The sequence below is a fragment of the Podarcis muralis genome, chromosome 5 (assembly GCF_964188315.1).
Source record: "Podarcis muralis chromosome 5, rPodMur119.hap1.1, whole genome shotgun sequence".
Taxonomy (NCBI): Eukaryota; Metazoa; Chordata; class Lepidosauria; order Squamata; family Lacertidae; genus Podarcis; species Podarcis muralis.
Window position 1 is genome coordinate 20,096,300 of NC_135659.1, and position 22,268 is coordinate 20,118,567.

A 22,268-nucleotide genomic window follows, 5' to 3' on the forward strand; every position below is an offset into this window, starting at 1 on the left:
AACTCAAGACAGGGTGGGAGAGAGTTCAAATAGGCCTCAACATCCTGTATACATTTAGTGATGTTCAGAGGCTGCTTCACCCTGGACCCATAGCAAATGAATCTACAGGACTCAAAAGAAGACCACAGTTGAAACCATTCTCAGGGTAACCTGTAAAAGCGTATCTCATGTTGAGTGTGTGTGAGGGGGTGTTCTCCAAATCCTTAGTGTTAATAGGCTCATATTAACTTCATCTTAAAATTTACCAGGGATTAATTCATGTTACTTAAGATATGCAGACTGCACAAATCTAAACTAATGGCTTCAGACTGCACAAATCTAAACTAATGGCTAAGGGACTGAGCTGCAACCTTGAAAGCCATCCATGAATTCACTAGGTGGCCTTCGGCAAGCGACTCAGTCTAATCTATTGGCACCATATTGCTTGTTACAATATGGTGTCAATAATACCAGTCTACTTACCGAATGATTGAGGAAATGTGCTTTGAAGACCCTAGAGTCCCACACAATGGCTGAATAATAATTATTGCAGAGAAACAGATTGTTAGGTCCAAGTCCCCTTCATTTCATACAGTGTTTCAATTTTACCTGGTCCATGGAGACGGGAGAGCAGGAACAACACAAAAACTCATCACGGATGCACAGAATTTGGAGTGACATAGACTAGGACAAGAGCACAGCTTTCCAATGGCCCAATTTCAGCCAGCATACTGGGGAAAATAGTAATGGGTGGATGACAGTTTCAGACCAGCTACAGTGTGCACCAATGTCATGGCTACACCTGTGAATGTGGGGATAAAGAAGGAATGCTGGTCCCAAACCTGGCTAAACCTTGAGTTGACATTCCCAAGACCCCTTAATGGTGTCCTTAGTGAGAAGTCGAGAGCTCACCTCAACTTACCTTCTGCTAAAGATCTTGCCCAGAGCCAACCAGAAGAATTGTGACAAAAACGGAGAGCATTTTAAATGGATCAATGAGCACTGCTGTGGGGGAAGGTGAAGCCTCTACTCTGCTGATCGTATATCGAGTAAATTCAGCTGGCATAGTCAATTTGCTTTTGGTCAAATGGCAAAATCCAGAATGACCAAGCTGACCAGTTGCACTGGAAATGTCCCCCAAGCTCTCTAGCACCCTCATTCTTGCTGAGGAACAGGATACACCCCACCCCACCCCCCAGTAAACAGAACCCCAGGGCTATCCATGCTTTGCAGGATGAATTGATAAAGAGAATTCAGATATTCTTAATTACTGCAATTGCTCTGCAGAGTGCAACAAGCAAATATCAGCGTATGTGTGAGAAACTGTCCGCAATATCGATATTTGCTGGCACTGTGGGTTAAACCACAGAGCCTAGGACTTGCCGGTCAGAAGGTCGGCGGTTTGAATCCCAATCGAATGAGCTCCCATTGCTCGGTCCCTGCTCCTGCGAACCTAGCAGTTCGAAAGCACATCAAAGTGCAAGTAGAGAAATAGGTACCGCTCCGGCGGGAAGGTAAACAGCGTTTCTGTGCGCTGCCCTGGTTCGCCAGAAGAGGCTTACTCATGCTGGCCACATGACCCGGAAGCTGTATGCCGGCTCCCTCGGTCAATAAAACGAGATGAGCGCCGCAACCCCAGAGTCGGCCACGACTGGACCTAATGGTCAGGGGCGCACGGAAATGCCATTTACCTTCCCGCCGGAGCAGTACCTATTTATCTATTTGCACTTTGATGTGCTTTCAAACTGCTAGGTTGGCAGGAGCAGGGACCGAGCAACGGGAGCTCACCCCGTTGTGGGGATTCGAACCGCTGACCTTCTGATCACCAAGTCCTAGGCTCTGTGGTTTAACCCACAGCGCCACCCGCGTCCATCCCTTTACCTTTACCTTTATCTAAAAATACAAACCTAACTTTTGGAAAATCCAAAGGAACAACAACATAAACCAATGGCAGATCTGCTGAGGGTTGTTTTAAGGCCAACTGAATATGATTTCAATTAATATTGCAGGCTGTTGCAGACTGATTCGTTTCCTTAGCAAGCAATTGTGTTATAGGGTGTGTTTTTCCCCCTTGTTGCTGTTTTGTCTCTTTCTTTTCCCATGTCTGGAAGGGTCATAACAGGGACAGAATAATTTGGTGCATAATGAGCTTCCAGATGCTGAAGGCAGCAATAATTGCTGTGGTTCAACTTGCCATTTTCTCCATCTTTTTGTGTCGGCTACAAAATGCAGGCTGCACCTGAACGTCATGTTCCTCTCTAAATAGTTCCGTTCTAAACAGCTCTCTTCTCCTTGTCAGTCACAGACCATGGCTTGCTCTCAAATGCTTTTGTTTCCCACAACCAGCCAGGCACTAGCGTGGAGATCTGCTTCATATTCTATCAACTGCTTGTGTAATGTTAGAAAGAGAATCAGATCCCAGCGAATATCAAAGGACATGCTCACCAAAGAATACTTAAAGCTGTGTTTCACACAGCAATTAATGCCACACCAAGACCCCATCTGCACTATACATTTAAAGCACTATGATACCACTTTAAACAGTCATAAAGGCAAAGGTAAAGGGACCCCTGACCATTAGGTCCAGTCGTGACCGACTCTGGGGTTGCGGCGCTCATCTCGCTCTATGGGCTGAGGGAGCCGGTTTCTGTCCACAGACAGCTTCCAGGTCATGTGGCCAGCATGACTAAGCCGCTTCTGGCAATTCAGAGCAACGCACGGGAATGCCGTTTACCTTCCCGCTGGAGCAGTACCTATTTATCTACTTGCACTTTGACATGCTTTCGAACTGCTAGGTTGGCAGGAACAGGGACCGAGCAACGGGAGCTCACCCCATCGTGGGGATTCGAACCGCCGACCTTCTGATCAGCAAGTCCTAGGCTCTGTGGTTTAACACACAGTGCCACCCACGTCCCTAAACAGTCATGGCTTTCCCCAAAGAATCCTGGGAAGTATAGTTTGTTAAAGGAGCTGAGAGTGAGTAGGGGGATCTCTATTCTCCGAACAGTGCTACAGTTTCAGAGTAGTTAATCCCTCTCCCCAGCAAGCTCTGTGAACTCTCATTCTGTCAAGGGAATAGAAATATCCTAACAACTTTCAGCACCCTTAAACTACTGTTTCCTTGATTCTTTGGGGGCAGCCGTTTAAAGTGGTATGATAATGCTTTAAATGTATAGTGCAGATGGGTCAGGCTACTGTCCTATTGGTACTGTGGAAGAGCTTGTAACAGAACTAAACACATATTTTCAATAAAATAAAAATTAAAAAAGTAGAAATGCAAAACAGTAACATCGGGAATGTTTATCAGGACTTTCTGACTAATTAAGAAATGTAGTATAAATATTAGATCATCACTCCCCAAACTTCAGAGCATGGAAAGTCACCCCCCCAAAAAAAATATAATTTGGCATGATTATTTGGCTTTTATGATTGTATTATAATTTTGAATGTTTTAATGGATGCATTGGATTGTTAAATTGGAAAACTTAATAAATATTTTTTTAAAAAAAGAAAGAAAGAAGAAAGAAAGAAAGAAAGAAAGAAAGAAAGAAAGAAAGAAAGTAAGTCAAAACAGTACAGTGCAAAGTGTATACAGAAAGCAACAGCTAAGTCTTAGATTTTGCTTTTCAAGTTTCACATTTGGGGTTCTGGATGTTTGGTAGGAAGAAGCTTCAAACCATCAAATTATAGATATAATGATCTTCCGAAATGCTTCCTGCCTGCTCCAGCCAAGGTTGTTTATAACATTTAGCTCCACTCCCACGTTGAGGATGTATGACAAATAGCTTTCCCCTTTTCAAGGGTCTTAATGGGTGCTGTCCTATGCGTGACTTCTCTGAACTGGATCTCTCTGGAACATAACAAGCATCATTTGCAAAACAGCGAGTCCTGCTTATTCTATGATTAGAGGAATCTCCTTACATAAGCTGCAGGGCTGACATTTTCTTTCCTACTGCAACCAAAGATATAAACACCCTCCTTCCCTAAACTTTTGCTACCACAAAATACATGCCTATAAAAAATGTAATTAAAACTTTTTTCTTGAAACAGTGTGAGAACGGAATTACATTACTACTAGTAACATCACCACATACTACTTACCATGTAAAGATAAGACACAGCAACGTAGATATTAAAATCAGAACTTGGTTAAACATTGCAGACTGTGTGCGCTGGATGGCTCTATGGAGATCATTCTAGATTAAAAGAAAAGAGATGCATAATGTTCAGAAATGCTTTTTATATTAAATATTAAATATGCCACAACTAATCTAACTTTTGTCAGTATTTCATATGCAGATATACAATCTGGATTCCATGTTTTGAAGCTCTGGAGTACTGCAAAGGTTCACATTTTATTTATACAGTGGTGCCTCGCAAGACGAAATTAATTCGTTCCATGAGTTTTTTTGTCTAGCGAATTTTTCGTCTTGCGAAGCACGGTTTCCCATAGGAATGCATTATGCGTTCCTATGGTCAAAAAAAGTCCAAACAAAGCCAAATTTGGTTCAACAAGAGTTTATTAAGTGCTCTTTAAAGTCGCACATACTGTAAAGAGCATTTCAAAATTCAAACCCAGAATTTTTTTTAAAAAACAGCAGAGTGGCCCAATGGTCACAGAAAATCATAAAAATGCAGGGGGGAAAAACCACAAGCTTCCAGATGCTTGCAAACTCCTCCCCAACTGTTCCCCCAGCCACCCACCACACAGAAATTCAAACCCAGAATTTTTTTCGTCTTGCGAAGCAAGCCCATTGGGAAATTCGTCTTGCGAAGCAGCTCGAAAAACGGAAAACCCTTTTGTCTAGCGAGTTTTTCGTCTTGCGAGGCATTTGTCTTGCGGGGCACCACTGTATATGAAATCTTATTTGCCTTTCTACTGAGGCATTCAAAATAGCTACAAAGAAATACAGCAAAATACAGCAAAAACCAGCATACCCTTTTCAAAAATAAAGCTCCCAATCAATAGAACAATCACTCTAAAATACAAACTGATACAATAAATTACAGTAAAACCAACCAGTCTAAATTAAAAGAATCAAATAATCAGATTAAAAGTCTTTTGAAATAACAACTTCGGCTTCAATCCTGTACATACTCACTGAACTCAATGGGACTTACTTCTGAGTGTACACGTAAAGGATTATGTTTTTGGACTGGCAACCAACAAGAAAGAGTGCTATGCATGGATTAGGAGCCAAGTATAATTGGTATTTGCTCAAGAAACCATCAGCTCCAACAGTTTGGAGCCAGAAAAAAAATAACCAACGAGGCAAAGGGATTAATGCTGGACCAATAGTTTTATTATAAACATAGGCAAGGCACTTGTTTTCCTGAGAAGTGAATCTAAGTAAACCACAGGGAGGTAAAACAGAAGGCTGCAAATTCCAACAATAAAACTACTTCAGCATTTGAATGGAAATTCAAAAACCAATTAACCTGGTGTATTTGGATTTAATCCAATTTAACTCCCATCCATTTTCAGTGGCACTTCACAGGCTGGAATTTAGGTGTTGTGGCTTAAGCAGACTAATGTTCCAGGTTTGTGATTTGTACAGATAAAAGTACAGAGTTTTGTTGTCATTTTTCTTAAATAAGTCCTTTGTTATACTTACAATCATATTCTCCAACGCATGTTTGGCAAGCCAGCAATTTAAAAACACTGGGATAAATAAGTTTCTTAATGCAGGGCAGAAAATCTGAAGGAGAATGCAGAAAGACATTAAATGTATTCAGCCAACTTTGCCAGTAAAACTGCACTGAATGTACAGAAACGGTAGTTTCATTTTAAAAGATCTAACTTCAAACCTTATTGCAATGCAACAAGTAAGAATTTACCTCAGCAGAGATAACTTTTGAGATATTTGTTCTACTCTCTTTTCACCCTTGCGGGGGTAAAAGATGGAATCCTACTAAGTACATTTACCAGGAAGCTTTTGGGCCAAACTAGATGTGTGCACAAATGCTTTATAACCATTTGTGAACTGAGATCCATGCAGCCCACATGGAAATGCCATTGTTTAAATAACTTATTTATACCATTTAAATAACTTCCCTTTATGCGAGTAGTTTTCAACCAGTGTGCCGTGGCACCCTGGGGTGCCTTGAATGATGGTCAGGGTTTCTGCAGCCAACACTGGCCTCTGTCCCTCTCTTAGGGTTGCCATATTTGAAAAAGTGAAAACCAGGACACTACAAAAATTGTTTAGCTTTTTAAAGGACCCCCCCCCCCGCCCAAATTGCTGAGCTTTTTAAGACAACCCCTCTTTCCTTCCCGCCTGCATCTATTGGCCTCTTGGGTCTTTGCTTCCCAAAGGCTTGCGTGACTGTTTGTTGCTACAAGCTCCCCAGGTAATGGCGCCTCTGGGGCTGGCCAGGGGGTGCTTCCCAGGCCTCTGTGGGGCAGTGTGAGGAGACACCTCTTTGGGGGGCAGGAAGGGCAGCTCAGAGACCAGGGGCAGCAGCTGTCCGGAGGACTCCCAAGTAGAAGGGAGAGGAGAGGAGGCTGAGGGAACACTCCACAAGGGAGGGTGTTGGAAAAGGGGTGAGGGGCTGCCAGCTGCGTAGGCAAGGGGTGCCATAACTGGGCTTCTTAGCCCCACAGGGGTGCCGCAGAAAGAATGTCGTTGGTCAAGGGAGCCGTGGACCCCAAAAGGTTGAAAACTTCTGCTTTAAGCAATCAATCAATTAAACTGATTTAAGAACATAGTAATGGAACTTCAGTATAAGTAAACTCAGACCTCAGGTTATAGACACTTCGGGTTGTGCGATTTCGGGTTGTGCACCGCGCTGAACCCAGAAGTTACTGGAACGGTTACTTCCGGGTTTTGGCGCATGTGCATGTGCAGAAGCACTGAATTGCGACCCACACGTGCGCAGATGCGCGGGTTGCGGGTTGCGAACATGCCTCCTGCACGGATCATGTTCACAACCCGGGCGTCCACTGTATCGGGTTTTTTTTTATAGATAATAACAGATGTGAGAAATATTCCACCTGAAAAAGAATCTCACTTTGCCAAATGGAATGATACCCTCCCTCTCCTCTCCCCTCCTGCCATTTTGAGGTTTCTGCAGCCCCTTCCCCCAAACCAATTTAGGCAGGTGCAGATGGAAAAGCATTGTTGTGCAAGCAGAAGTCTGTGCATGAAGCTACTGCTGACAGGGCTGCTGAGGTGAATCCTGTCCAATGTTTATAATCCCCCTTTGACCCTAGGTGCTGAACAATTATTACATTTCAAAAAAACAAAAGTAGGCTATAAACTTACAAACCAAATTAACAATGTAATAAGCACAAGTTGCTGTGCGGTGGGGGAACCCAAATGTTTAATAATGAAGAAAGAAGAGGAAAATTATATCAGATTGAAAATAGCCTCAAAAATAAATTATTTCCACCACTAATTAAAATTTGCTTCAACCAACTCAAATTAGGCCTTCCAATTAATCAATCAAAATGTGAGTTGATTCAACTAATTGAAGCTTGTAGCTTTAAGGGAAATAATTACAGGATCGCGCATTCAGCCTGAATTCTAGAATTTGTACTGCTTTAAAATAACTTCACACTTAACCCAGATTGTGTGTTAAATGGATGAGACTTACTGTAATTATGAAAGGGATAGCATTAATAATTTCCAGCAGGAAAGGTATCCGCACAACTTGCTCCCACAGGTTTCCCTTGTAAAAATGAAGACAAAAACAAAGACACAGCACTATCAACCGTTAACATTTTGCACAGCGACAACGCAGGTATGCAGTGACACACAGAGTGATGCACGCAGCAAGTGACATACTACAAAATTATGCAAATGCACTCCACATTTGGGGGGGCGGGCGGGGAGTTAACTGGAAAAACTACCAGATTGTGTCTAATCCTAGGCAGGCTCATCAATATTTGCAATGAACCTCGTTTTTAAAAACAAATACAAAGAAACTCTCCTATTTTTTTTTCTTTCATGCTACAAATTTAAACAAACAGAAATTAATTATCTTTATCTAGAAGCACATCAACAATTTCCAGCTGGTAAATCAGGAATGGGTAATTACTATTAGGAAGTTAGGAATGGAACTCTCTAAACAAAAACACTGGGGGCATTGGCTAAAGTTCCACAACACACAGGAGCTTTCTCTCAATGTTAAGGGACACCCCCAAGCACTCCAATTTTAAAAATCCACAAGGAGCTGGAACCTTTGAAACAGCACTGCTTTTAACAACCTTTAAACCATGGGTAGGCAAACTAAGGTCCGGGCGCTGGAACCCGCCCAATCGCCTTCTAAATCTGGCCCGTGGACGGTCCGGGAATCAGCATGTATTTACATGAGTAGAATGTGTCCTTTTATTTAAAATGCATCTCTGGGTTATTTGTGGGGCATAGGAATTCGTTCATCCCCCACCAAAAAAAATATAGTCCAGCCACCCACAAGGTCTGAGGGACAGTGGACCAGCCCCCTGCTGAAAAAGTTTGCTGAGCCCTTCTTTAAACGCAACTAATAAAACCTGTTTGCAAACCCATTTGTTTTAACGGACAGAAGCAGAACTGTCCCATAAGAAAGTGGTTTACTTTCAGGGCCAGCCTAACACATTTTGTTGCCTGAAGCAAGAAACAAGATGGCACCTCACCCTTTCTGAATACATCTGATTGACTAGTGTAGGACCTGTGGCAGACATACATAACTCTGATCTCCAACAGATGCCAATAATTGGGGGGGGGGCTCAGAAAGAAGGGGGGCTGCCCCTGCTTTCTCCTAGCATCTATCGCCAAGGGCAACTATCTCATTCCGTCTAATGGTATGGTTAGTGCTACACGATGCCCATCATCACCCCTGACCTGCAGATATGTTGGGTGAGGATGATGGGGGTTGGGATCCTAGGCGATCTGGAAAACCCTAGGTTACTATAGATATGGAAGAATGTAGCCATAAATACTTACTTTATAGCTGAGATAGCTCAGGAGCGTTGTTTCCAATAGACTTATCAAAGCCACCGACACCTGAAGAAGTGAGACACATGTGAAATATTGTGCAATAATACCTGAGGTTTAGGCAAACTTTCAATAAGTGTACATTGGGTAAACCAAAACTAGCTGATTTGTGGGAGAAGTAGCTATCCTGCAAGCTTTCAATAAAGCTTTTGATCTCTTGAGCTGGACCTGTCAGGACTGTCTTTAGCAGATGTGGTGCCGGGGTGCAAATATCCACCGAGCGCCCCCAAATTACTAATAATAATAATAATAATAATAATAATAATAATAATAATAATTTATTATTTGTACCCCGCCCATCTGGCTGGGTTTCCAAAAATACACTAAGATATCATACATTAAAAACTTCCCTGAACAGGGCTGCCTTATGATGTCTTCTGAATGTCAGGTAGTTGTTTATCTCTTTGACATCTGATGGGAGGGCATTCCACAGGGCGGGTGCCACTACTGAGAAGGCCTTCTGCCTGGTTCCCTGTAACTTTGCTTCTCGCAATGAGGGAACTGCCAGAAGGCCCTCGGCGCTGGACCTCAGCATCTGGGCAGAACAATGGGGGTGGAGACGCTCCTTCAGGTATACTGGGCTGAGGCTGTTTAGGGCTTTAAAGGTCAGCACCAACACTTTGAATTTGATAGTGTTGGGAGGGCCATAGCTGCGCACTGCCAGCCATCCGGGGGGAGTGCAATTTTTCCCCATGCCACTGCGGGAAAGCAATCCCTGCAGAGGCTTAGGAGTGAAGTTGCACCCCTCCCAAGCCTCCTCAGGAGGGGAGCGATCCCCACAGAGGCTTGGGAGGCTGAGGAGGGAAGCTGCATGCCTGCCAGCGTTATAGTTGGCAGGGCGCAGCTAGCAGGCATGCAGGGAAAGGGGAGGCCGCCGGCAAAGCTGTGCAGCTCCCCCACTTGCTGGGGCGCCCCTGAGAGGCTGGTGCCCTGGCGTGACGCACCACTAAGCCCTATGGGAAAAACATGACTACAAGCCCTATGGGAAAAACATCACTAGTTTCAGGAGGCTTCAAAAATCCAATATCTGTTGCTTAAGTCATTGACAGCTTTTCTAGAATTGCACTTAAAAAAAAGTTGTAGCCAGTTCAAAACTTAAAAACCTATCAGAAACAAGTTTAAGCCCTCACACTCAAGACTCGTGAAGGTTCTTTTCATCTTCTCAAAACACAATGTTTTTCAGATGAATTTGCCTCAGTCATCTCAGACTAACTTCAAAACAGCTAGAAAAAGAACTCAGTGGCCTAAAATAACAGCATGCACTCAATAAATACAGGATATTCTGTGGACTGGCATTTGTAGAAACATATCCTCACCAAGTCTGGAATCTTGAATAAGATTAGCATGAGAATTTCTAATTTTAAACAAATGTCCCTTACTAATGAAAACCCAACATCCTGAACAATTGCATAATCAGATTCAGCACAGAGATTAGGAGTCGTCAACGTATAAAAATAACAGCAGCATCCGAAAAATGTTCAGATGCCACCAAATCAGTGCTGGTTGAAGTGAATCATATGCTGCCAGCACCCAGTGATTTGGCACTAAGAAATGTTTCATCTTCAGGACAGAGAATTCTAATCTCCTTGACTTTCAAATTTCACGGGTGAAAAATGGGCTTCAGTTCCACTGCTTTGTATGGCCAGAGCTCAGAGCGGCACGGTTATTGCTCTGCTGCCTGAGAAAAGGGCACCTATCTTCTGTGAACCTGGCATAGGCAGCTGCTAATAATGGGAACAACAAAGGTCCGTTTAGTAAAAGCTATGGTTTTCCCAGTCGTGATGTATGGAGGTGAGAACTAGACCATAAAGAAGGCTGATCGCCGAAGAATTGATGCTTTTGAATTATGGTGCTGGAGGAGACTCTTGAGAGTCTCATGGACTGCAAGAAGATCAAACCTATCCATTCTGAAGGGAATCAGCCCTGAGTGCTCACTGGAAGGACAGATCGTGAAGCTGAGACTCCAATACTTTGGCCACCTCATGAGAAGAGAAGACTCCCTGGAAAAGACCCTGATGTTGGGAAAGATGGAGGGCACAAGGTGAAGGGGACGACAGATGACAAGATGGTTGGATAGTGTTCTCAAAGCTACCAGCATGAGTTTGACCAAACTGCGGGAGGCAGTGAAAGACAGAAGTGCCTGGTGTGCTCTGGTCCATGGGGTCACAAAGAGTCGGACACGATTAAACGACTAAACAACAACAACAAAATAATAATGGGAAGGAGGTGAAGAAGGAACAGTTTTAGGCTTAGGGAAGCACATCTCATGGGCAGCCCAGGACTGTCCATGGATAAAGCTGGTCCATTTGTTAGGGGATCCTGACACAAATAAGATACTCCTTGTGTGGGACTGCTCTAGCTAGGTATCTAAGAATGCATGCAAAGGTAAGGGAAAGGACTCCTGGACGGTTAGGTCCAGTCAAAGGCGACTATGGGGTTGCGGTGCTCATCTCGCTTTCAGGCTGAGGGAGCCGACGTTTGTCCACAGACAGCTTTCCGGGTCATGTGGCCAGCAGGTCTAAACCACTTGTGGTGCAACGGGACACCGTGATGGAAACCAGAGCACACGGAAACGCCATTTGCCTTCCCGCCGCAGCGGTACATATTTATCTACCTGCACTGGCATGCTTTTGAACTGCTAGGTTGGCAGGAGCTGGGACAGAGCAATGGGATCACCCTGTCGCAGGGATTTGAACCGCTGACCTTCTGATCGGCAAGCTCAAGAGGCTCAGTGGTTTAGACCACAGCAGGGGTGTGGCTGGTTTGTGCATCACCAGTAGGGGGCAAGCTAGCTTATGCAACCTGGCAACTCACCCTCATATATAATTTCAACATGGGTGGGTTGGTGAAGAGGTCAACAGAACCCCCACCAGATTTTATGATGAATAAATATCCTACAGGGACGCAGGTGGCGCTGTGGGTTAAAGCCTCAGCACCTAGGACTTGCCGATCAAAAGGTCGGCGGTTCGAATCCCTGCGGCGGGGTGCGCTCCTGTCGTTCAGTCCCAGCGCCTGCCAACCTAGCAGTTCGAAAGCACCTTCGGGTGCAAGTAGATAAATAGGGACCGCTTACTAGCGGGAAGGTAAACGGTGTTCCGTGTGCTGCGCTGGCTTGCCAGAACAGCGATGTCACGCTGGCCACGTGACCCGGAAGTGTCTGCGGACAGCACTGGCTCCCGGCCTATAGAGTGAGATGAGCGCACAACCCTAGAGTCTGGCAAGACTAGCCCGTACGGGCAGGGGTACCTTTACCTTTACCTTTAAATATCCTACATTCATTAGATCTGAGCCAAATGTAAGGTTCCCTGCCCCCCACTCCTAGTCTCACAGATATCACTAGGACATGTTACTTCAGCTAATTGATTGTGCTGTGTTAAATTAATGGTACATACCTAACTGTTAAAAATGGGTTCATCTCACTATTTAAAAGCTAAATAAAAGTAATGATAGACATCTGGACTGAACTGTTCAGCTTTAACTTGCTTGCAAAGACTCCCAGAAGTATATGGGTTATATGAACTGCTGTTGAGCAGGAAGATCTAAATCCCATATGTACGAAATGATGAGAAACAAGAGAATGAAAGACTAGAATAACAATAAACTTATACTAAATGGTGAAGGAAAACAATAAAAAAAACCTGCATTATTCAGCCTTAGCAATCAAATTTTTTTCCAAACATTTGGAAACAACAGGTAAACAAAATTCTGATTTCAGAAACCACACAAGCCTAATTGATTAGGAAATGATTGCCTGTATCCAGGAATGACTAACAATTTATTTTTAAAAATTACAAGGTAGAAGTAATTTTAATGGAAAAAAATTGCAAAGCAGCAACTCCAAAACATGCAAATTTAATAAACAAGAAAAGGCAGATCAGAAAAAGCAATTATTTTTGTTCTTAACTCCTGTCTAAAGTGATGTTGTGTTGCATGATTACACATTTCCACACCCGTAACACATACACAAAAATCAAAATGTGTATGTACATGTGCGCGCACACATGAACCAGACAGGGTCTCCTGGGCAGGAGGGAGAGAGTGTCATCAGGAAGATCAATCCAATATCTAATTTCCATCGCTCCCTCTGTAATATCCAATATCTAATACCTGTGACTACATTAATTTTGTGTTTCAAGCCCCCACCATCACCAGGCAGTGATGGAGCATGGGGGTGGAACACCATTATTGCACAATACAGCGTAAGCCATATTAAACATTGTGGATGATGGTTTCCACCTAAAAATCCCCAAAGGATTTGTCCTTTCAACTGAAGGCTATTTTATTGCTGCCCAGCTCCCAAGCATTTCAAAGGTACGTAGGAAAATAATAATAGTAGATTAGGCTCATGATTATCAAGACTGAGAAAGCCCCTAACTAATGAGATGATAATATTCTGCCCAACAGCCTATATTCAAAAAGAAAGAAAGAAATTATTTTCTTTTTTTAAAAAACGTCACAGTGTCCAGTTTATTACAAGCTTTCAGAACTAAGTGAAAATGTATCTCTTAAATGGAACACTGAAAACCGACAGCAAATTACACAGCCCAACTATAAACTAGTGTCTTGTAATCTATACTACTGCTCCAATGGCTCTTGCGCAGTTCATATTCCTTTTTGTGTACTGGATAGGCAGGTACATTCCTCAGGGGGGGAAAGCAGCAGTCCATTTCAAAATCTGATCTATGCAAGACACTTTCTTTGAGGCTAGCAGCTTTTCATCTGCAACTTCATGCCCAGCTTAGGTGGACAGAAAAGAAGAAGAAGAAGAAGAGTTTGGATTTGATATCCCGCTTTATCACTACCCAAAGGAGTCTCAAAGTGGCTAACAATCTCCTTTCCCTTCCTCCCCCACAACAAACACTCTGTGAGGTGAGTGAGGCTGAGAGACTTCACAGAAGTGTGACTGGCCCAAGGTCACCCAGCAGCTGCATGTGGAGGAGGGGAGACGCGAACCCGGTTCCCCAGATTACCAGTCTACCGCTCTTAACCACTACACCACACTGGCTCTCAAAAACATGGCCAGAACTTTGGTTGAGTTCCAGAAGGCTGCATGCTACATGTTTTGACCAGGACGGTGCATGGTGCAAAGGACTTCGATTAGAAATAAAACTGTTGACCTTTATCCTTGCATTGGAAATGCTCTGACTGCGCATAGGGATCTGTGAACACCAGCTTCACAGAGGGATCCTTTGCCTGTCTACTCAGAAGTAAGAACCATTGTAATCTCAATCGTCATAAGAAATTTAGATTAGTCCTGGCTTTCTGAATGTAACTTTCCTACACATCCCTTGGTTTGCTAACTGAATAGTGTCCTATGTTGTTTCCTTTAAGTACCCATGATTCCTGACAGACACATCCTGGGATAATATTACTAAGCAACATCTGAATGAGCTGTATAAAACTTAAGCCATACATTACCTGTAATCCCCATAAAGGTAAGCTTCTGTTCACCCAAAAGATAAGCGACCTGTTAAATTACAGTAACAAAATGAATACATCTCCAATGTCAGGCTCAGATAAGCCATAGGAAAGAAACCCCCCACACACACAAAATTTCACCCCTTATGTCCTATAAATGTTTTAATTCATATTGTAACAAAAACTAGAAACCTACAGCCAAGGAACCAACTGACAAGTTCTAGTCCAGTTATCAGGCACCTTTGGACCTCCAGATGTTGCTGAACTTCAATTTTAATAAATATTCAATGTGCAGAATAATAATAGTCTAAAAATTGGATTGTCTCTCCTTTTTTTCAAATAATCGAAGTGGAATAAGAAAGATTAATTGCACTTCCAGTGTATTGTTGAAGAGGACTTGGGGGGAAAAGCATCCAGCAGTTATCATGCAATATTTTTTTTATAGATGAATCAATAATACTTACTCATTAATGAAATAACCCAAAGAAGTAAACTCTCCAAAGGCTTCACCATCCATTTCAAACTACAGCGAACCATTAAAAACATACCTTAAAAAACCTGTTGTTATTGCTTCAAATGACAAAACCTGGGAGAGCTTAGTTTAATTCTAACACAGCTGATCTAAGGTGATCTGCTTGTGCCAAATACATGTTTGTGATGAATCGTGGGGGGTTCTGGATTCAAAATTTCAATGGTTCATGTCCCTGACCAATTTTCCCCAGCACAACAATTTCTAACTAACTATCCATCTTGCAGAAGCACAGTTCCTGTTTACACCAATATGTGTACTCTTTAAGAAAAGTGCATTATTGTATCTTAGCTCAAAAAATATCACTGTTCTTGTAAATACAGCCTTAAACTTACCAATCTATCTTGCTGGAAGTGTTGTTCTGACTGGAACATCCCCAAATTAATTCCTTGCTACCAGGCATCCAAATATAAAATCCATTTTCGTTTAGATAACGGTGTAATTGCACAACAAAAATGGTATTAAGGGGGAGAGGGGGAGGGAGCGGGAGAGGAAAGGCAGACAAGATAATTAGCTAGCTGTAACAATACTTTTTAAAAAACGGTTGTGAAATAGCATGCAGGACAGATGCTATAATGTCTTGTCTGAGAAAGGAAAGAGGTTAAATATGAGAAGGGGTGATACTAAGCAGAAATGCAGGAAAAGAACTGCAACTAAGGATGGGGAGCGTTTATTGGTAGAAGAAACAAGGCATCAGAAAAAAGAGTAAGGCATTAGAAAGTTAAACTTGTGATATTTAATACATATAGTCAAGAGAACGGTCAGGTTTAGACAACATGCAAAACCATAGTTTAGTGTGATGAGAATTAGCTATACCAAGATTTGGGCTTCCATGCTCGCCCCCTCCCCCAACTCTAGGGTGCTCATGAGGAGATCAAAAGGTTTCGCTTCCAATTCCTAATAGCATGTTGGCTGAACCCTAAACAATGGTTAATGTTAACCATGTTTTCGAAACAAGGCACCCTTGTAACCCCATGGTTTGGTGTTTGCTTACTCCAAACAACGCACAGTTAAGATGAACTAGCATTTTGGTTAGGATCACACAACAAGCTGCCATTAATCTAAACTAGGAGCAAAAATTTCCAAATTCATCCTTGTGGTGGGGTGCCAGAGGAAGGACCCTTGCAAGCCCAAAACTCTGTGCATCATGTTCCCAGCACATAACACCCAAAGTGTGCCGTTATTGTGTACGCTATGATTCCACAGAAAAGCAAAATATGGCATTGGCCACCAAAAATAATCAACTTCCTGAGACTCTCAGCAGTCCTTCTTGAAGTTCAGCAAGTTTCTATCTTCACATTTGTGAAGATGAACATGCACGGCCAACACCTGCTGAAACATCATATCTCAAAGGGGTAACTAAATAAGATTCCCAGTGATTGGGAATGTTTAGCACTGTTATACAGCATTTTGCATCTCCCCACAGTTAGTGACTCTATTAAAAGTAAGGAATGTTCCAGAACATATGTCAAAGACAAAATAATGGGTTGGATTCAAATGTGCCTCCCTCCCAGAAGAAAACCTCTTCCCCTGACATAAGAGCTTTTTTCCAATGGGGCGGAAGAATGCTGAATGAGAAAAGCCCCTCCAAATTCAGAGGATTTCCTCTGTTTGGGCAAACAATCGTGTAAGACGTAACACAACATGTAACAATACATTGGTACCTTGGTTTGAATACGTCTTGGTTTGCATATGTTTTGGATTACAAACATGTCAAACCCAGAAGTGCATGTCCTGGTTTGCAACCTTTTTCTGGATGACAACACATTTTTATGGGATTACGAACAAATTTGTTTTGGAGGCCCCATTGGTGAAAGTGCGCCTTGGGTTACAACCTGTTTTGGTTTGCAAACGGACCTCCGGAACAGGCTATGGTTGTAAACCAAGGTACCACTGTAACGAGTAACATTTATGATATGGGCCTCATTTAAGCCAGAGGCTGATTTTACTGGAATTACATTTTGCATGAGCACTTACTTCATGTAGCAAAGCCAGGTAAAAAATGTATCTCTTCTCCCATACATTTGACAAATTGTGATAAACTTATTGAGGAAACGTTTTCTGCGGGTGATGTTTTTGCTGTTTATTGCTTGTTATAATGGTTTTATTGCATTTTTTTTATTACTCTGCCTTTTGACTCTTAAGTCAGGGTGCTTCTGTAGTGAACAACTAATAATGATAAGTATAATAAACATTGCACTTAGAAAAATATGTGTATTTTTATGCTATTAATTATATATATATATATATATATATATATATATATATATATATATATCTGCAATAATAATACAGGGTGGTATTCAACCAAGTTTTATTCAGCGTAGACCCCATTGATATTAAGGAACATGACTGAGTTAGGTTCATTGATTTCAGTCAGTCTGAATATGCTTTAGCTGAATACTACCCAAAAGCAATTATATTTTATGTCCTGAGATGTCCTGAGAATTAAGCTGCAAAGGAACCGCCTTCATCTATGGACTGACTCATTGATGCCTTCTCACTGAATCCTGCTTCCTTCAACTGAATTAATTGTATGAAACCATCATTTTCTTATTTCCCCTTCTGAAATAAACCTGCCTCCCACGCCGGGTGTTCTTATGTATGTATCCATCATTTTCATGTCTGCTTCATAAACCTGCTGAAAGAACTTATTGCTCATGAACACTCACCCCAAAGAAATGAACCGCTGCCCTTTTAGATTAACACAGGACACTTTCATCAATTTTCATCACTGAAAGAGGATTTGCAGACCCTGATCCGCAATGTAGGATGCAGTTAAGATGCTGCAGAAAGTGTGGTGGTCCGCATGCAAAAGCGAGTGGTGCTTGCCACCATAAGGTCTCAAAACTGGGTTGCTATACAGGCAGGGCAGAGATCCAGCATCCAAAGCCATTTCCCTCAATATACAGTGGTACCTCGGGTTAAGTACTTAATTCGTTCCGGAGGTCCGTACTTAACCTGAAACTGTTCTTAACCTGAAGCACCACTTTAGCTAATGGGGCCTCCTTCCACTGCCGCACCGCCGGAGCACAATTTCTGTTCTCAACCTGAAGCAAAGTTCTTAACCCGAGGTACTATTTCTGGGTTAGTGGAGTCTGTAACCTGAAGCGTATGTAACCTGAAGCGTATGTAACCCGAGGTACCACTGTAGTCCTGATATGACTGGGAGCTGGTGCAGCTAAAAACCAAAATTCCTGCCTGCCCCTCTTCTATCCTGGCTTGCTAGAGAACCCATTCCGGCCTCAGTCCAGTATATTTGAAGGAGCGTCTCCACCCCCATCGTTCTACCCGGACACTGAGGTCCAGCACCGAGGGCCTTCTGGCGGTTCCCTCACTGCGAGAAGCCAAGTTACAGGGAACCAGGCAGAGGGCCTTCTCGGTAGTGGCATGTTTAGGATTGCTTTGGAACACAGGCAGCTATTCAAGAATTTAACCCTCCAATTTAAAGGCTACCCTGCTGGCGTTGGATAACAAATGCATAGAAAGGGACACTCAATGGAAAATGGAAGTAACCAATGCAACAATGTAATGGCCACCTGAATTTTCAGAAGTCTATTCTTATTTTTCTCAGCCTCATTATATTTATCTCTCTTATATTGGTATCAATATCTGTTCGGATGGTATTGTTGTAAAAACAACAACACCCCAAACCCTCTGCCTTGTATTTTCTGTCCTCTACTTAGAGTTAAAGGGCACCTTTAAAAACCAACATCTTTTTTCCCCCTGAGATGTAATTTGTTGTCATCTTTAGGGATTTTTATTCTTCTGAATTTCTCTCCAGAATGTGGAGGGCTAAATTGCTTGATCTTGGCTGTGGAGCAGCATAGATCAGTTATCAAACTCCCATCCACATAAATAAACAAAATCTATAACTTTTGCCATTTCAGACCACTGAACTTTGTTGCCGTTTGTCAGATTTTGCAGCCCATGCCTTTCCTTCCCCCCTCTGAGACTGCCGTTGCACACAAACACAGATATGAAAACCCCTCACACAGAGAAATATTCATGTGGTCAGCATGGTTTTCCTTCTGTGATTTGAGCACTAACCCTGATATGTGCTTGAGCATATCAGTAGCCTGTAAGAAGGAGGGGGGAGAGAGAGGACATGAACTGAAAACTGCGACAAACTGCACACGGGCTGGTTCTGAAATTAATATGATAAATTCTCCAAGTTGAGCTGGAAGATGAGGCACAATCAGTCCATGGGAACAATAACAGACACAGAACAGGGACACCCACACATACCTAGTAATTTGCAGGAATCTCCATTCCTCCTGCCAACATGACTAAATTTTTGCTATTCCTAACCAAAAAAAAAAAAAGGATTTAATATGAAACTAAGTGTCAGTTTTTGAACAATTTTTGTGTGTGGCTATAATTAGATTATACAGTGCTCAGTTTATATGCCAGCTATTTAAAATGAACAGCACTAACAGCCTCTGTAGACACGTTCCTCAGGAATCCAACCATTTGGGGGAACTTATGCAAGGAATCATTTGTTTAAATTGCCTACTCCATTAAAATAATTGCATGTATTTTGAAACAACTTATATCGGAATATATCAAATCGGTCTCTATATTACCCCAAATGGGTAATAGAGAGGAAAGGAGAGGAAAGTACCATTAGATGCTGCTGAAAATAACAATCCCAAGAAAATTCAGGGCTCCTATGAAAAAAATATCTCAAAATTCTTTTGAAGTATCACCCTAGCCAGACTGATGGTGAGTAAGCCTATCCAAAAATATCATGCCATGCTATTTTAAAAGCCACTGTGACATGACATACAGAAAGCCAGTACTTTGACAAACTTTGAGTAACACGAACATAGGAAGATGCCCTATACCAGTGTTTCCCAACCACTGTTCCGCGGCACACTAGTGTGCCGCGAGATGTTGCCTGGTGTGCCGCGGGGAAAAATAAAAAATTGAAAGATTTTTTTTTTTAAGTCAAATTTTCGATTGGGGCGCCGTCACTAGATGACCCCTGGGGTTCCCTCCCTCCCTCCCGCTCTGCGCCTCCCTCCTCCTCCTCCTCCTCCGGGGAGGCCCTTCCTGGCTCTCGGCCAAGGCTTGGCGGCTGCCACTCACTTGCTCGCCCACCCGTCCCTCCATCCCTGCACCCAGCCTCTCCCCCTCCGTCCCCGGCGCGGGGGCTGCTGGGATCCGTAGTCCCCTCGCCCTTGGGCTCCGCGCCCGCGCGGGGTGCGCGAATTACATTTCCCAGCATGGCCTGGCGGGCTGGGCGTTTTGTTTGAAGCGCTCTTCTCCCGGCCATGGAATGAGCGCGGCGGCGGCAGCCGGGCGGGCAGGGGCTCTTCCGCGCAGACCCTGCGCAGCCTGCCTGCGCCCCCCGGAGATCGGGCGGCAGGATGGAGCCCGGGGATCCCCGCGGAGGCGGAGGCTGCCCCCCAGGTAGGGCTGCGTCGGGGTTTTTTATTTTTGCAATGCTGCATCCGCGCCGGAGGGGACGCATCGGACCGCGGGGAGACCCCTTGGCGGGCGTGCAAGGCAATGCATGCGTGCAGGCGTTGCATGGAGTGCAGTGCAATGCAATGGCAACGCGGCGCCCTGCATGCATGCATGCAACTTCCACCGGCGCTCCGGACTTGGCAGGTGAGGGGGGTCCCCAGTGGGCGGCAGAGAGAGCCGGGAGGGCGAAGGGGAGCCGGGGGGAGCAGCGCTGCTCCCCGAGCTGAGCCCGGGGGGGAAACTTCGGCGTCATTGCGCCGGGTGTTGGAAGCGGAGGCTGGCGGGGGCCCCTCACCTGCAAAACCTGGTCGCCTCTCATATATTTCGTGCATTGCATTCATCGCCCGCTTTCTCCTCCAAGGAGCTCCCGGGGGCGCGCGTGGTTCTCCCCGTGTTATCCTCGCAACAACAGCCCTGCGAGGTGGGTCAGGCGAGTGGCCCAAGGGAGCACCCAGGGATTGTCCTGGCCAGGTGGGGTGATTTGAACCCTGCTCTCTGCCCGGTCTTCGTCCTCATTTAGCCCCCACATGTTCATGACTGTGCATGACTGAGGTTTTCCCCCCTCGTCTTGGCTATGGTGTGAGTCTGTGCTGTTAATTAATGGGGTTCTGCCTTCGGAGAAGATGAGCCAGCCCTCAAGGAGGTGATTATGTAATTTGCTAGCAATTCATGTCCCTCCCGGCGTGACGCTGCGCGCTGACGTCACGGGGCTGTAATGGTGGTGTGCCTCGAGATTTTTTTCATGAAACAAGTGTGCCTTTGCCCAAAAAAGGTTGGGAAACACTGCCCTATACCAAGTAAGAACATTGGGTCCATCTAATTTTGCATTGACTACACAGACTACAGTGGTTTTCCAGGACAGAAAGTCTTTTCCAGTCCTATTGGAAGATGCCAAAAATTAAACTTGGGGTGTTCTGTGTCCAAATAGATGCTCAACTGCTGAGCTACAGTCTTTCTGTTGATATATGCTTGTATAATAATTGAATAATGTATTATTGAGCATGTCTTTCATAAAAGCTGTTAAAAATATTTTTGTTGTTGTCATTAAAAACAAAATTTGCTGAATATACTAGCACTTACATTGTGGTGAGGGGAACATCCCAGAAAAAAGGGACTCATTTTTGCCACATCTTAAGTACCATACCTGTTCAAAATAATTAAAGTTTTCCACCTTTGTTTTGTATTATAAGCCATATCTTAAAACTCTCTGTTTTTAGAAATGGCCCTTTGAGGCTGTAGCCACTAACCAAACCACTCTCAGGTTGTGTGGCCAGCTCAATGAAAACCATGATTTAAGAAGTACCGTTCACTCCCAACTTGTCCCACTTTCATAAATAAAGAGAATAGGTACTCCCTCACACAGTATTGCCATTTATATTTCCCCTTTCATGGGGGGGGGGGCACAGCTCCACTGAAGCCTCAATAATTGTTGCGTTCTTTCTAATTTCAATGTGCAAATACTACTTTCTTATCTCTTGGACAACTCCTCCAGAAAAATCTGCAAGGGGAGAAATTCTGAGACACGCTGAATGCATTGGAGCAACTGGCTAGAGAAAGACATTGGAATAATAAAATGACAATAATCTAAAATGGCACATGATTAAAAGGAAGACCGCATGTTTGAAAGCTCTTAAGAAGGCAAGACACAAGGAAAATGGTTAGGGAAAGCCAAAGAGGAAACAAGAATATGAGAGGCAATCAATGAGATGTAATGATCTCTGACAATTTTTGTAGACAAGGTCTTCCCCTTCTACGAAGCAGCACATTAAGACAGAAGAAGTTGTATGTGAACTCAGAGGAACAGAATAATAAAAAGACAGCATTCGGACAGTTTAATTTCTTCACAGTTACACATGTTAAAGTCATATCAAAATAGCCTACTGAGCTTTGGCAAG

At 43.5% G+C, this 22,268-nt stretch overlaps 1 protein-coding gene across 8 annotated transcripts in view; it reads right to left on the minus strand.

The window, feature by feature from the left end:
* KCNT2 (potassium sodium-activated channel subfamily T member 2) overlaps nucleotides 1-22,268 on the minus strand; it is a 224,314-nt gene that overhangs the window by 109,545 nt on the left and 92,501 nt on the right. For 4 of the 8 annotated variants that reach the window (XM_028732537.2, XM_028732535.2, XM_028732534.2 and 1 more), the window contains exons 4-9: nucleotides 15,237-15,293; nucleotides 14,373-14,421; nucleotides 8,904-8,963; nucleotides 7,576-7,650; nucleotides 5,595-5,678; nucleotides 4,081-4,175 (exon numbers count right to left, since the gene is read on the minus strand). In XM_028732537.2, the coding sequence (XP_028588370.2) occupies nucleotides 4,081-4,175; nucleotides 5,595-5,678; nucleotides 7,576-7,650; nucleotides 8,904-8,963; nucleotides 14,373-14,421; nucleotides 15,237-15,293 (420 nt within the window). The remainder of the gene's footprint in view (nucleotides 1-4,080; nucleotides 4,176-5,594; nucleotides 5,679-7,575; nucleotides 7,651-8,903; nucleotides 8,964-14,372; nucleotides 14,422-15,236; nucleotides 15,294-22,268) is intronic. The other 4 variants (XM_028732539.2, XM_028732541.2, XM_028732538.2 and 1 more) reach the window with 1 other exon arrangement.